Here is a 15,803-nt window from a genome sequence, read left to right as displayed (position 1 = left end):
CACCTCGCACACTGGTATTTCCCCTGGAAGGCCCGTCACAACCTTCTGCCACTTAGCGCACGGGATAGCGCTGTGCCAATTCAAACAGAAAAATCACCAACAGGAAACCTGATGTGCAGAAGACCGTAGAGAGCCCACGTGTTTGTAGGCTGAGCCCGCACAGCAGAAGGCAGGGAGCGTCCCCAGTTCAGTGGGGAATGCGGAGGTCAAGCAACTCAGAAGTCTTTCTACATTGCATATGTCCACAGACGACCTCAAACATGCCAATAAGATTTCCATTCATTAGTAGTGACAAATAAATACTTGCTAATGGGGCACATTCTCAAAACAACCCGCACTGCTGCAGGCTTCTTCCCCAGTTTGGTTCACATTCAGGCCGCACCTCACCCACCATCCACCATCCACCATCCACCATGACCTGATCTTAGCCTGCTTCTCCTACCTGGCTTTCACGCTCCCCTTCTTCCTCTTGGGCCCCAGATGAGTCAGGTTCAGCTGCAGGGCCACACACACTCAGCCCTGCCCCGACGCCGGCTGTCTCTCAGCTTCCCCTCCTTTCTCTCCATCTGGAGGAGCTCTGGGAGCAGAGTGGGTAAGTACGTGAGGCTAAGCAGAAGGTCAGCTGTTGGAGCCCTCCAGCAGCTCCGGGGGAGAACGTGGTGGCAGTCTATTCTGCACAGATTTCCAGCCTCGGGAACCCGAGGGAGCGCGTCCACTCCATCCTGCAGGTTGCTGCACACCGGAATCTGCCTCCTTCCATGGCTTCTGTTATTGCCCCACGACTCTTCTGCCCCTGCACCCCAGCACACTCATCAGTGTCTGCTTGATGGCCCTGAGTACTCTCACTCATTTCATACTTGTTGCCTTTGACTCTTTCACGGTCCTTGCTGGTAAAGCCTTGGTGTCATTCTTCTCCCTGTCTGTCACCATGCCTGACACATGAGCGAGTGGTAGGTGGATTTTCACACGCAAATTTACATTTGCATAATACCACATTCTCTCACCGGCTCAGCCCCTAAGTGGAAAGAAACAGGATAGAAACAGGCAGCCCAGCCCTTGCTTTGATCCTGGGGGTGATGCTTTGGTCCTGGGAGTAACATCTGACTCTCCTGCCACTGTCCTTACTTGCCTCAGGACCTCAGAGTTCTTGCCTCCTATCCGAAGGTGTGTCATTCACAGTCAGAAATAGTCCCAGGAGTGTTTGAGCTGTGTGGAGATCCATACCTGCATGTACTCGAATGACAGAGGATGAATGAATGCAGGCAGGCAAGACAGGCACCATCATTCCTTCATTTAACTCACTCATTCAACACATGCACAGACTTTGGAAAGGTCCAGGCCTCAGCGTGGGAATCCAGGAGCTCACAGGCAAGGGAGGAGACACAGACAAGGAGAGAGGCAGTTCTCTGATAGGACTAGGCATGTGACGGAATGTTCTGGGTCAGCGGTTCTCAATCTGGGCGTCACATCCCCTTTGGGGATTGAACGACCCTTTCACAGGGGTCGCCCGATTCATAACAGTGGCAAAATGACAGTGATGGAGTAGCAACGAAAATACTGGTATGGTTGGGGGGTCAGCACAACATGAGGAACTGTATGAAAGGGCCGCGGCATTCGAAAGGTTGAGAACCCCTGCTCTGGGTGCACAGAGAAGAGCGCCTCCTTGGAAAAGGCCAGGCCCTGGACCCAGAGATGAGGCCTCCCCGGGGGAGGCCACTGGAAGATGGAGGCCAGTCCAAGGTGGAGGAGGGGGAGCTGTCCCCGGGTGTGCAGGTGGTCTTCCTACTCACCCGGTGGTAGTGCCCCCTCCAGCCTCCAGCCTCGTGCCTGGAGGCCCGTTCCTAGGTGCATCAGTGCCTGAAGTGGCTCTCCGAGCACAGGCCGAGAGGAAGGCTCTCAAGAGATGAGGGTGATGCCCAGGTGAACAGGGCAGAGGAGGAGTGACATCACAAGCCAGGCCCGTGGAGGGGCGTCTGGCGATGAAGGACAGCTTTCGAGAGCACCAGCCATACACACCGACTGCCTGTGAGCGTCGGCTTAGTGGGCCAGGGCCTGAGAGTAACATGAAGAGCCTGGCATGTTAGCAACACAATCCGATGTTCCCCTGTTGCCATGTCGAGCGAGAGAAACAGCCTAATTTTATCTCCACCAGCGAAGCGGCTCCTGGTATTGATGCCGTAGTATGACTATGTCAACCTTGTGTTACTCCCTAGTTTATTAATCATTGGAGGGGCTTGCATGAATCACTTGCTAGTATAAAAAAATAAAGGAGTCTTCAGGATGTCTTAGCAGAATCAGAAGCCTTGGGGTCATGTACTTCAGATGTGGTCATTAGCCACGTGGCCTATAGAAGGCAAGTCACTTGCATCTCTAACCAAGCCCTGTGTTTGCTCATGGGTCAGGCCATGTGATCAGTGACTGCTTAGCCTACTCACAGAGTCACGGTGGTGTTCAAATTCAAGAATGTACACAAAGCTATTTGGAAAGTATAAATCAGTATATAATAAACACAAGCTATTCTTTTTTGGTCGACTTTGTGCAATATGCTCACTTAAAGGGTTTTTTTCTATCTCAGTTTCTGATGCAGATCACGATGTGCACTGTGTGAACGCCAGCCCCAAGCTGGACACGTGATCGTTGATGTTGCATGAACATGTTACTTTCTGTAGACTTGGCGATGCCCAGAACGGTCATCGCACGCATGCGCGCCTGCTCTGAAAGGAGCCTGTTGGTGATGGGGTGGGGGAGCTCTGTGGGAGAGTGGCAACTTACATACCTTTATTTTTTTTAAGGGAAATTTTCATTTGTTTTTGAAAAATGTTGTAGGTGGTTTCCCCTGTACCCTGCATTTCCGAGTAAGATTTTTTATACCTGATCCCAACACACTGCAGCAAGAACAAACCAGGTAATAACATTCATTGTTTTCTTTTAAACCTTTCTGTTTGATATATACAAACGAGTAGCCACTGAATGCCCTCTTCATTGGCTAGCTGGGGCCGAATACATTTGGGTGCAATTGCCCACTAGTTAGGACCCAAGTCAAAGTTGTGGTCGCACTGACATTTTGAAGGGCCAATTCCTTTGCACCATCAGGCCTACTTCCCGCCTCCTGGTTTGGTACAGTTCCCAGCACACCTGCTACCCTCCCCAGCCCCGCCCGCTTCCACCCATCTCCCTGCAATTACTGCAAAAGGTGCTTTTGCCCAGTGCAGCCATTTCTTAGGACTGCAAACAGGTTGGAAGGCGAGTCATGTAAGACAGGCACCCACGGGTCACCAGAGACAGTCGCTGGGCTCAAGTTGAGGTTGTTTGGGAAAACACAAGTCCCCGCTAACCGTGTCCCCACCACACGCCCACCTTGTTAGAGCTAGGGAGGAAAGTAGGCTCTCTTGGCCCAGCTCCTCTCCCAGGTGACTCAGCAGGTGGCAGGAAACCAGGTGAACCAGATAAGGGCAGAAGGCTTTGATAAGAGCTGTTATCCCGAGGGCCAGGAGTCCGCCCGGCCGGTGTGGTACTGGCACGTGGGTTTGGGAGGTGGGGAACAGATGGGTTGGAGTGGACGGACCGGGGAGGACCCAACGCCATTGCTGTTTAAGTACAGACGGTGCCAACTCAGCGGCAACTCCTTTCTCTCCCCACCCACAGCAGGAAGCCCTCTTATGTGCATGCCTTTCGTTTTCTTAGAGGAAAACCATCTCACAGCAAAATCTGGAGAAGGGAAAAAAGCCAGGCTGGTGAGGGCGGTTGGCCCCTCTGCTGTGCTTCCTTCCGCCATAAGCCTGGCTCCGAGCAAGCCCTCACTTCGTCCTTCCTCCTCCGTTTCTTAGAACACGCTCCGCACACAATCACAGCATCATGTGTTCAGGAGCCAAATATGAATCCCTGACTCTGTTTTGGCCTCGGCGTACACCTCTCCCCTCTAAAATAGCGGACACTGGAGACGCGCTGTGTTTACTATCAAGTGACATGTTAAGCCAGCAGAAGGAATGTCTCTGATGACTCAGTGGGCAGCCACATGGAAATGCACGCGGTGCCTTTGTTTTCTCCAGCGGCAGCTTGTGTACATCCCATGGGACATGGGGGTGGCATAGGAATGTCCAGCTCCGTAGGTCAGTTGAGAGACACAAAGCTGGTGGCTTACTTTTTAAAGAAGACATGTTTTGTACACCCCTGGAAGGGTTTTCCCCCAGGGCATTACTAAAGATTGAGTTCTCTTTAAAAGATCCTTAAGCAATGGCCTGGTGGGATATCTCTATCGGGGGGCTGGTATGTGTGTGTGTGTACGAGTACGTGTGTGTACTAAACCCAAACCCATGGCTGTCAAGTTGGTTCCAACACATAGGGCCTAAAGGGCAGAGTAGAACCGTCCCATAGGGTTTCCAAGGCTATAAATCTTCACTGCGACAGACTGCCACATCATTCCTCCTGGTGGGTTCAAACCACTTACCTCTTCACCACTGTGCCGCCAGGGAAAGTCAGCAGTTGGGCCAGCCAGCGGTTGCACCTCTGTCCTATGGGATCACTATAGAATTGCTGAGTTGAAATAGACTTGACAACCATGGGTTAGATTTTGGTTACATACATCTCTGTATACATGTGCACACACCTACACATTGCTCTTTCACAGAAATGCGTGGTATTATCTGTATCCCAGGCCCAGAGAATTTTATTAAGCCCCAGCTGTCTGGCCCAGCCCACGGTGAGTTCCTTTCTCATGGAATTGAGCTCTGAGGAGTCAAAGAGGAAGTAGAAAGGAAGTCATTGCCATGGCTGCTTTTTGGCTGCTTTTTTAGGATCTAGGCAGGGAGACACAGAGCTTTTTTTCCCTGGAATTGAGATCATGGATGGGGGGCGGGGGGGGCTCACTCTAAGGTGATTGTTACATTTCCAAAGGAAGGCTTGCCAACGGGTGGTTGAATGCATGTCTCAGTGTCAATATCCAAGCCAGCCCCCCAGTGGCTGCTGTTGGGAAGTCTGTCCAGACTCTGCTGAGTCGGCGCTTCGCGTACCTGGCAACCTCAGGTTGAAACCTTAGAGATGGCCAGGATGTCTCCTAAGTTTGGGTGACACCCACTCCTCTGGTTTCTCTTTTATGACCTTGTGGGGTTGCCACAGAAACTAGTGGCTAGACTGGCAAGGTAGGTGGCATTTGGTAGAAGGTGATGTCCAGGTTCACTTGCTCAGGTCTATCTCTGGGAAGATACAGGCTCGACAGTTTTCTGTCAGATGAACTGTAACTCCCACATTCATTCTGGCTGAGGGCGAGCTGGGGGCACATAAAAACAAGCCGAGGGAGAGTGAATAGATTCTGAGTAGGTGCGACTCAGCCAGCAGGAGGGGCTTCAGGAAGTTGGTGGGATCATGGAAGGAAAGATCATGGAGCTTCCCCTTGGGCTCTGTGAGGCCCCTTTGTGTGTGTCACATGGTGTCTCAATACTGAGTGGGTCCCTCGAGGGGGTTCCCCCTCCTAGCGACCCTGCAGGTCAGGGTACGACTGGTATTGTGGGTGTCCAGAATGAGTCTTTACAGGAGTTGAAAACGTCATCAGCCCCTCCCACATTGGGAGTAGCCGAAGATAATTCTAACCAAAGTCGTGCTCTCAGGGATGCTAAATCAGTCCTAAGCGTTTCAGTCGCAGAGGAGCCTGAGAAATCTGTGACTTAAGACTTTTGCTGAGCACCAGTGTCCAGCTGTTCCCATGTCACCTGCCTGAGCTTGACCAGCCACAGGGGCACCTACCCAGTCAGAGGGATGGGCGGGAGGGGGGGATGGGGGGTTCTGAGATGAAAGAGGTGATATGTTAGAAACTGCCCAGACGTGGGCACACAGGAAGAGGAGCTACCATGAGAAGCAGTCCTATTTCCAAGGCCAGCACCTTGGCCTTTACATGTGTAAATAAGAGGGATAATGAGACTGGCTTGCCCAAATTGCCAACCTGGCCGCTTCCTTGCCCCTGCAGCCCTTCTGCCATGTCTGTCTGATGTGTCAGCAGCCAGACAGGGAAGTATTTGCCCTATGGGAATGTGGGCTTTTAAAAAGAGTGGGTGCTCATGGCCAAGTGTCACATGTGTGCCGCCGCCCTAAATATAACCGTCTCCGGGGGGGCCCTGGCCAGTACTGCCGTGCTGTGAGCCTGCGGGTCCTCGCTGCCCACACACCAGGGGACTGTGCCGATCCGCCCCCCATAACTCAAGTCCCAGCATTGAAGCTGCATCTGCTGGCACCCAGAGAGGACCTGGCCACATTCCTGGCTCAATGAGCCTGTTTCGTTGTGTTTAACACACATGGTTCCTGGGACGGCTGCGGGTGGGTGAAGCCCAGCTGCATGTTGCACCCGAGCCAAGGAGATGTCTTGGCAGACCCTCCTCCTCAGCAGCTTCACACAGAGGGCCCGTGGGTGTGTGAATGCTGGCATTTTGTTCCCAACAGCGCCTGGGCAGTGGAGGTGGGCTGTCTGTGGAGAAGGCATGTGGGGCCGGCTGCTCACAGTTCCCAAGTTCGATGAGGATGGCCCAGGCTGAGGGGGGGCAGCTTCCCTGCCAAAGCAGCAGCCCATCCACCGTGGGTTGCTCCCTTCACCCCCTCTCCCCCACTCCCGACACACATACACACACACCTGCCCAGCACCTATGCACATAGATTTCAGCAGTCCCACAGAGCACGTGCTAGGCTGAGGCTGGCTAGAAGTGATTCCTGCCCTTCAATGGAGGTAGGCATCGCTACCCAGAGGGGACTCTAGTTCCAAAGAGAGCCTGAGGCCTCACACAGGCATGCGCTTCTTGGCGTGTGTATTTCCCAGGTGCAGGGCCTAGCTCCTCTTAGCAAACTGTGTCTAGTTGTCTCCGTTTGAATGCAAAATAATGGAAACCATTTTTTTGTAGGCATTTGTATTTCTTGCAACTGAAGATGGACATTTGTGACGGAAGGTAATGAGAAATTTGAACTTTTCTTTTCCTGTTGGTTGCCAGATGGGCAAAATTTCCGGTTTAGTCAAGTGAACATGCATTTCCGGTGGCGATGTTAAATGTGCCCGGAATGGGTGCTGGATGCGCAGCGTGAGGCTGCGGGCAGCTGCTTTTCCCTCGGACTGGGTTTGGAGAGGCTCGGGGCTGATGAAGTTCATTTCTAGTTATTTCGGTTTCAAGGCAGAAGGTGTCTTCATCTTTCTGTAAAGACCCGAGAAGCTTAAAGGGAAGGAGGGAGGGGCCCAGAATATGAAACGGACTTCATTTGCAGGAAGGCAGTTCAGGTCATGTTTAGATTCACTCAGACCCTGGGGATGATTTCTTTTCTCTCCGGGAAGCTTTTTGCTGGAAGATACAAGCATCTGCTCATGATTCAGCACTTCTGTAGATCAGGACCATCTCAATGGTGGAACGAATGCCAGGGGAGCCCAGAGAGCACTAGGGAATTCCAAGCCAGGGGGCCTTGGTTTTGCTTGACCTGTGGGAAAAAAAGTCAGCTAGTCACCTGGTGGGATTTGGCCACGACATACTGCCACTGCACGGACCCCCCTCTGCTCCTGCCACATCAGTTCTTCAGAGGACCACACCTCCAAAGTTAGCATCAGAGGGCAGAAGCGGGTCCTGGAGGTGCGGTGGTCCTTGCCTAAGCTCCGTGGACAGCCGAGCTAGCGACAGAGGCATGACAGCGAGCGTGGCGGTGTGAGGAACAGGAGACGTCCCGAAGAGAAGGTCATCAGAACCTGATTGTTTAGCAGCTCCGAAGGGAGGCATTTTGTTGTTGTTACTTGGCTGATCCTGCATTAGGGAGATATTATTTCCTCCTACGGTGTAATGTGCTAGCCTCTGCACCGCTGCCAGGCCACTCCCGGTGATGGGGAGCTTTCTGTTCAGAAGCAGCCTTGCTACATTTTTGGATCCCTCTAGGGTGACGTGACTGGCCCTCGCTTTGGTCCAGGCCACTCACTGAAGCAGTTGAAACATTCATTTGCTTTCCCCACAAGTATTCTTCAGGCATCTGTTATGTGACAGGTACTGAGCGAGCCGAAGAAGGCCTGACTCCTGCCCTCTGGGAGCTTTCTCTCTAGCCCCCCAAATATTAGAAATGGCTTCCTTTCATGCTTATCTTCCCCAGGGGAAATATCCACGGTTCTTTCTGTGTGAATCAATAGAAACCTACTGAGGCCATGCCCTAGCTTAGATCCCTGGCCTCTCCTGTTAAGTCTGTGGGTGGTTTGGTACTTTTTCAGGACGGCCACCTTCTAACGACAGTCTCCACACCGTTCATCGGAAGTGTTTCTTCCTCCCTCTTCCTCATAGGATCGCTCCTCCCGGCTGGTCTCACCTCTCCTGGGCTCTCTCCCTAGTTCCCCTGCTCGCCTCGAGAAGACACACTGGCTTGAGTTTCACTAGTGTCCATGTGGTAGGAGAACAAATGGCCGCTCCTCTTCAAGTCTCTGCCTGCTGTCCCCAAGCACGCTGGGTTTCCTCATGCACTCACCGGTGGTGAGGACCCCAGGGACAAACCTGTAGACTTGAATAGATCAGGTAGAAGTTGGAGCTGGCACATACAGTTACACAGGGAATGACAGGGTCCCCTAACTTAGGAAAAGCTGCCTGTGTATGTCACTTCAGGACCTGCAGACAGGAAAGGTAGAACCCCTGGCCAGCTGTGGACTAGTCACAGAGGTGGGGAGGTGACTCGCATCTTAGGAACTTAATGGACTGTCGTGGAAACAGCACATGGTCCCCTCTTGCCCCTGGGTTGTTAGGAAGAATGCTTTAAAAGTCTCCAGGTGTGGAGAGGAGGGCGCTCCCCCCTCCCCCTAAGAATCTGCTTTCAGCCTCCCCCACACACACACCCCACCCCTGCAGGTCCTCCCCTCCTGCTGCTTCCGATCTGATTTCCCCTTGGCATTCCTCCATGGAGCAGTGGGCTTTGCTTCAGGTCTACTGGCAGAGCCCCTGGGGAGACCAGGTGACAGATAGCTGAATGGAGGCGGGGGGGGGGGGTATTGGAAGGATTTGAACCCTAACAAGACTGAGGGCACCACTGGCAGAGAGGGGTTTGGAAGGAGCTGAAGAGGAAAGGAGAATGTATCTGGCCTGGAGCTGTCTGTTGCTGAGGAATGGGTGCTGGGAAGGAAGACAGAGAGCAGACAGACCATTGGACTCAATGGTGCCAATAGAGCCCAGGCGTTTACTGAGAGATCCGACACCATCTCGCGTCTTTACTAGAAAGAGAAGGTGCCGCCGGTTGATCTCAGAGGACAATTACCTCATTTTCCTTGGGGGTGGAAGGTAAAGACCTTTCCTGACCGGGCAGAGCTAGCCAAATGGACCTTCACCCCGTGGCTATCTATACTAAACCATGTATTTTAAACACGAAGAGCTATCATGTTAAAACAAACCTTGGTGAGGTTATTTACACTGCTCTCTGCTAGACTGAGAACGGTCATGAAACGGACCTGGTCGTGTGCAGTCTGTGTTGCTGGTGTCCTTTCGATGGCTAAGCCAGGGGGGAGGCACCTGCCTTACCTGTGATCTGGGGGTGTTCCGGGTTCTTGCTATTTGTTATGACGTCCCTAAGGTGTTTTTCTCCTCACAGGTTAGCCTGCCCTCTGAACTCGGCCGTGGTCCTAGCCTCCTATGCTGTGCAATGTAAGTCACCGTGGGGAAGCTGCTCTGACGCAGGTGGTAAGGTCACTGGCCCTCTCCTGTTTGTCCGAGTCTTGGCACCTCTTTCCCAAGAGTCCTGCTGGGCAGAAGTGTTGCTCTTACCTTGACTTACACGCTCCTAGGGCAAAGGAGGGCCATGCTGGAGGTGGTTTCTCCCTGCAGAACCCACGACACAGCAGGCGCATCCGCACAGGGCATCCGTTGTCCATAGCCTCTGCCAGCCTCATCGGATTCCGTTGCCTTAAGAACCCCAGGGCGGCAGACGTCTCTGCCAGTCACTGCTGAGAGGCATGGCGAGGCAGCAGCCTCAGAGGACCAGCTGGAGCGGGGTGAACATCAGGCAAAAGAGGCTTTCTCAAAGCTTACAAGGTCAGGCCTTTGGAGACTTGGACATTCTCTGGCTTTGCTGCAAAACGAAGCCGATTATTAGCTAGAGGAATGTGTAGAATTTAAAAGGCGCACTATTCCCTCCTCCCCTTAAGACACACTTGCTGCCATCTAAACCAGTGGTTCTCAACCTGTGGGTCGCGACCCCTTTGGGGGTTGAACGACCCTTTCACAGGGGCTGCCCGATTCTTCACAGTAACAAAATGACAGTGACGAAGTAGCAATGAAAATAATGTTATGGTTTGGGGTCACCACAACATGAACTGTATGAAAGGGTCGCGACATGAGGAAGGTTGAGAACCTTCTAGACAGTTCTGACTCAGCAACCCTTTATCGGGTGCCAGGGCTGTGAATCTTTACAGGAGCATAGGCAGACAGCCTCGTCTTTGTCCCTATGAGCAGCTGGTAGGTTTGAACCTGCCGACCTTATAACTAGCAGTGCTTACTTGACAGCACCACCAGGCCTCCTCGTCCCTCATGGAAGCACGAGGGTTTCCGCCTGCCATGCTTGCCAGCCTCCCCACAAATAGGAACGCAGTGTAAGTGGAGGAGTTGGGGGCACAGCTCACAAGAATGTGGACTCTGGGATCAGAATCATGGCAGCAAATAACCATCCATGCAACATGGGCAAGCCCCTTCTTCGAGGCTCCATGTTCGTATCTGTCTAATGGGCTAAAAGGAATGCCCGCCGCTGGGTGACAAGCGTCAAATGGGATGACGTAATTGGATCACACGGAAGCCACCCCTGCTTTGAAAATGGTGGGTCTATTGTAACTTTGTTTCCCTCTAGTGGTTGGCACAGGGCACTGCACAGTAAATGGCTTAGGCAGCTTACAGGAAGTCCCCCCTGTGGGGAGGAAGATCTAAGCTGCTCTTCCTGTGTGCAGCATGGCATCGGCAGCTGTGGACTCTTCATTACCCCGGTAGCCATGGCGGTCCACGTCAAGTCTCTGTGAGCACATAACTCCAGCAGAGTGAAATTTAACGGCACTGCCCGGGAACTCAGGAAAGCCACTTGCCATGTTGGGTTGCCCTTTGGGGGCCATGGCCACTGTCACCATCAACTGGCCGGTGCAGCTTGAGGGCCCCTTCCCTGCAAGGAGTCTGGTGGGGGGTGGGGAGGAATACCACTGGGCCTCTGAACTCTGATGAGAAATGCTTGTGCAGTAAGCCACATCTCTCTGAAACACCCCCGAAAATGAGGGGTTTGGACAAGGTGATGCTAAAACGTTCTCAGGCTTCCCTTGCTTAGGGCCCTGTTGTCAAGCACCCAGAGTGTTTTCTGCAAACGCCCTACTAGCAGCCCTAATGGCAGAGTGCTTAAGCATTCAGCTCCCAGCCATCAGGTCAGCAGTCGGAAACCACCCAGCAGCTCTGTCGGAGACAAGACTTGTCTGTCCATCCAATAAGGACATCCAATTATAACCTAGGAAACCCATTGGGACAGTTTTACGCAGCCAAATGGAGTCACCAATGAGCTGCATTCGACTCGACATCCAACAATAATAACGGACACAGTATTGTCACGTCGTGTGACACATATAGACTCATCTGCCACACTGTGTTTCATCACACAGCTGTTTACTTCTGTGGCGTGACCAGGCCACCTTGGACTCGCCCTCAGGGTCTTCCCTTGACCGGGGCTACCTAGATCACTTGGCTTTCTGCTCTTCCCCAAACTTCTCTCCCGAACTGACCCTTGACCTCCTCCATCCAGAGAATACCATTTCCCCAAGGGCCCTCTGATTGCCTTTTGAGGTTTTGCTTTGTTTTGTTTTTGCATGTAGTTCACATATCATAAAATTAATTAATCGGGTGCAATCATCACAATCATCTTCAGAACCTTTTCTTCCCTCCTGTAGGCATCGTTAGCTTCCCATTTCCTCCTAACTCCCCTGCCATGTCCCCGTGTATCAGCCCACCAGTTACTGTCTCTCAAGATTCACCTAGCGCGCATTTCATAGACAGAACAAAGCCAAAAACAAACAAGCACAGCAAACAACCACAGCAAAATGAGACCGAAAAACCTCAGTTTAAAAGAACACAGAAATACTGAAAATGGGGACAAACTTAAAATGGGTCGTAAGGAAAAATCAGGTGGTGTTACATTTCATCCCAACGGCATCTCCCATCACCGACTTTGCCAAGGTGTCTGATAACGAGGCTATTCACGCCCTTGGAAGGTGGTTAGAAGGGATTCGCGGAGGCTTAATCCTCGTGGGGACCTGCACGTGCACGTTGGGCTTTCACTGTCATCCTGGAGCATGAGCACAAACTGTCAGCTAACCAGAGTACGGAAGAGGAGTTGGCTTGGAATATGGCCTCGGTTGAAACCCTGTTTGCCCCTTCCTGCCCTGTGTGGCCTTGCGCAAGGTGAGAATTAGGTTGGTTCTGGGGCCGCCAGAGCCTATCCTGCAGCGAGGGTGCCCACAGTAAGTGTGGAATCTGGAGTTCATGCGAAGCTGAGATGCAGAAGGATTTTTCAATTAATGTTGTAAATTGATTTCAGTCCGTGTACAGAGGGCAGGTTCAATGAATGTTTCTCTTGTGGTGCTGTGGCTGCTCATCAATGCAGATCATGCTGAAAAGGCAAACCTAATTATGATTGCCCCTCCTCGTGTCTTAACAGCTCATTTGGGGGACTACAATTCTTCCATCCATCATTCAGGATATCTCTCTGATAGCCAGTTTATTCCAGACCAGAGTGATGAGTTTCTAGCCAAGGTGGAATCCCTCCATGAGCAGCACAGGTAAGGTCGGCTCTGGGAACTGCGGCCAGCTACCTACAGACCTTTTACCAGCAGGCGTTGGATGCGACCTCCTCTTCTGTTTGCTCACGAATCCTCTTTCAAGGTGACAGAGCCTCGGGTTCCCTGAGAGTGTAGGGTGATGGTGGCCGCATGCTACTTAAGAGTGCCGTGCCCCTCAAGTCCGTGAATTCCCAGAGGACACGCCCATGTTAAACCCAGTCGCTGCACTGCCCCTTGGCCCTCCTGTGCAGGACCCGTGAGCAGTTTGCTTTGCTTCATAGAACGGGCTGTTCTTTCAGCACTGCTGGAGAGATAACAAAACCTAATAGCAGTGGTTCTCAACCTGTGGGTCTTGACCCTTTTTGGGTCGCCGGTTCATAACAGTAGCAAAATGACAGTGATGAAGTAGCAATGAAAATAACAGTGACTGTATAAGCAAATGTTGTGAAGAAAGCTGATGGTGTCTGGCTTTCAAAAGATGCAGTGTCTGAGGTCTTAAAAGCTTGAAGGTAAACAAGCGGCCATCTAGCTCAGAAGCAACAAAGCCCACATGGAAGAAGCATGCCAGCCTGTACGATCATGAGGTGTCGAAGGGATCAGGTGTCAGGCATCATGAGAACAAAAAAATTTTACAATAGTGAATGGGGGGGATGTGCAGAATGGAGACCCAAAGCCCATTTGTAGGCCACTGGATATCCCCTTAAAGAAGGGTCTTGGGGAGGAGATGAGCCAGTCATGGTGCGATGTATCAACAATGAAAGATACAACTTTCCTCTAGTTCCTAAATGCTTCCTCCCCGCCCCCCCACTATCATGATCCCAATTCTACTTTGTAATTCTGGCTAGATCAGAGAATGTACACTGGTACAGATTGGAACTGGAAACACAGGGAATCCAGGGCAGATGATCCCTTCGGACCAGTGGTGCGAGTGGCGATACTGGGAGGGTAAAGGGAGGGTGGGTTGGAAAGGGGGAACCGATTACAGGGATCTACATGTGACCTCCTCCCTGGGGGACGGACAACAGAAAAGAGGGTGAAGGGAGATGTCGGACAGGGCAAGATATGACAAAATATTAATTTATAAATTATCAAGGCTTCATGAGGGAGGGGGAGCAGGGAGGGAGGGGAAAATGAGGACCTGATGCCAGGGGCTTAAGTGGAGAGCAAATGTTTTGAGAGTAATGAGGGCAATGAATGTACAAATGTGATTTACACAATTGGTGTAGTATGGATTGTGATAAGAGTTGTATGAGCCCCTAATAAAACGATTTTTTTAAAAGCATTTCCCCCCCCCCCAAAAAAAAAGAAGAAAATAACAGTAGCAAACTGACAGTGATGAAGTAGCAATGAAAGTAATGTTATGGTGCGGCAGAGTGGGGGGGGTGTCAGCACCACATGAGGAACTGAATGAAAGGGTTGTGGCTTCAGGAAGGTGGACAACCGCTGCCTAAAAGCACGTGGCCATCAGGTCAGTTCTGACTCGTGGCGACAAGGTAGAGATGCTCCACAGACGCACGGAATGGGGCGGGGGGGGGGGGGGGAGTGCCCAGCCTCCCTGGGCCTGTTTGTGAAAACTGCCACATTTGTGATCAGGTAGCGTCCCCCTGCAGCACATGCCTCCGGTAAGCCTCAACGACCATGGCCTCCTCTCTCTCCTCCTCATTTCGCTCAAAGCTCCAGGGGCTCCCGGGTTACATGAGGGCCAGTCAGCTGAGACACCCAGCTCTCAGGACCTGGCCCGGCTTGGGAAGGCCGTGAAAAACAAAAACCAGTCAAATAACGTACCTCCGTAGCTGCCTCACCCAATCAGCCCTCCTGCAGAAGTCTGTGTCCCGAATAGTCCCAGGCCAGTGACATTTGGAAATTGGAGGCCACCACTGAGAGGATGAACGCAGAAAGAAAATATTTCATTATTAGTTGAGCAACTTGGAATAAAAGGGTTGAGAACTTGGAAAGGGGGCAGCTTTCTCTAATTGGCTGTTGAAGCCCATTGAAGGGAGCAGGAGGTGGAGCAGGAGGGTCTGGGTGGGCAGCAGTGAAAGCCAGTTTGTTTACCCCCAATGACAGCATTTAATCAGCTGAGAGCAGGGCTGTGCACCTGGCACAGATGTTTATCCCCCTCCTCACTGGGGGAGCTCTGGTTTTCTCGTCTGCAGCGGCCTGAAGCAGTCTGAAGCCGAGTCGTGCTACATCAACATCGCTCGGACCCTGGACTTCTACGGGGTGGAGCTGCACAGCGGGCGGGTAGGTAATGCCTGTTGAGTCAGGGATCGAAATTTCCATCTGGACTTTCATTTCTGTAAGTTTGAAAACTTCCTGGTGACCATATTTCTTTACTGGGATAACCAACAAAAAGCCATTTTTAGCTATTTGAATGGTTTTGTGAAGTAATGCTGAATTTTGCTGGTTATTTATCTGATTGCTTTTATTTTTTAAAAAAAAAGTTTGTGTTTGTAGCTGAAGGCCACTTCCTTCTGTGGAGGATCCAGGGAGACTAAACACAACTGATTTCTCTGAGACTGTCTGTAGATCATGGCTGATGGGGCAAAATATGTTTGTAAATCTTTTCCCCCAAATGGCACCTTCATGAGCCCAGAGATTCTCCTACTTAATTTCGGTCTCTGCTCAACTGAACAGCTAGTTATCGAAATAAGGACTCAAAAATATATATATCGTGGTGTTGGTATGGTGAAGAAAAATACCCTCCAAACCAAACACGCTGCCATCAAGTCAATTCCGACTCCCAGTGACCCCCGAGGATGGAGCAGAACTGCTGCTGTGGGGTTCTGAGACTCACACTTCACAGAAGTCAGAATCCTTGTCGGAGGCGGGGGGTTCAAACCACCAACCTTGTGATTAGCAGTTCAACACGTCATCTCTACTCCCCCAGGACCAAATTGGTCGTCTCTGAAATAATAAATTGTGACTGGATTTACAATGAATGTAATGTAATGCAACTCATGAAATACAGCAAAACGATCCGCCATGTACTGCGGAGCTGGCATGCGCCAGGGGTAGTGGGTCA

At 51.6% G+C, this 15,803-nt stretch overlaps 1 protein-coding gene across 1 annotated transcript in view; it reads left to right on the top strand.

Annotated features, from left to right (window-relative positions):
* Positions 1–15,803, top strand: part of PTPN3 (protein tyrosine phosphatase non-receptor type 3) — a 111,281-nt gene that overhangs the window by 45,803 nt on the left and 49,675 nt on the right. Inside the window, exons 5-9 of the mRNA XM_075560290.1 lie at positions 2,827–2,905; positions 6,882–6,926; positions 9,571–9,623; positions 12,658–12,778; positions 14,935–15,022. Coding sequence (XP_075416405.1) covers positions 2,827–2,905; positions 6,882–6,926; positions 9,571–9,623; positions 12,658–12,778; positions 14,935–15,022 — 386 coding nt within the window. The remainder of the gene's footprint in view (positions 1–2,826; positions 2,906–6,881; positions 6,927–9,570; positions 9,624–12,657; positions 12,779–14,934; positions 15,023–15,803) is intronic.

The sequence above is a fragment of the Tenrec ecaudatus genome, chromosome 10, assembly GCF_050624435.1.
Source record: "Tenrec ecaudatus isolate mTenEca1 chromosome 10, mTenEca1.hap1, whole genome shotgun sequence".
Lineage (NCBI taxonomy): Eukaryota > Metazoa > Chordata > Mammalia > Afrosoricida > Tenrecidae > Tenrec > Tenrec ecaudatus.
This window is presented reverse-complemented; position numbering and strand designations above follow the sequence as displayed.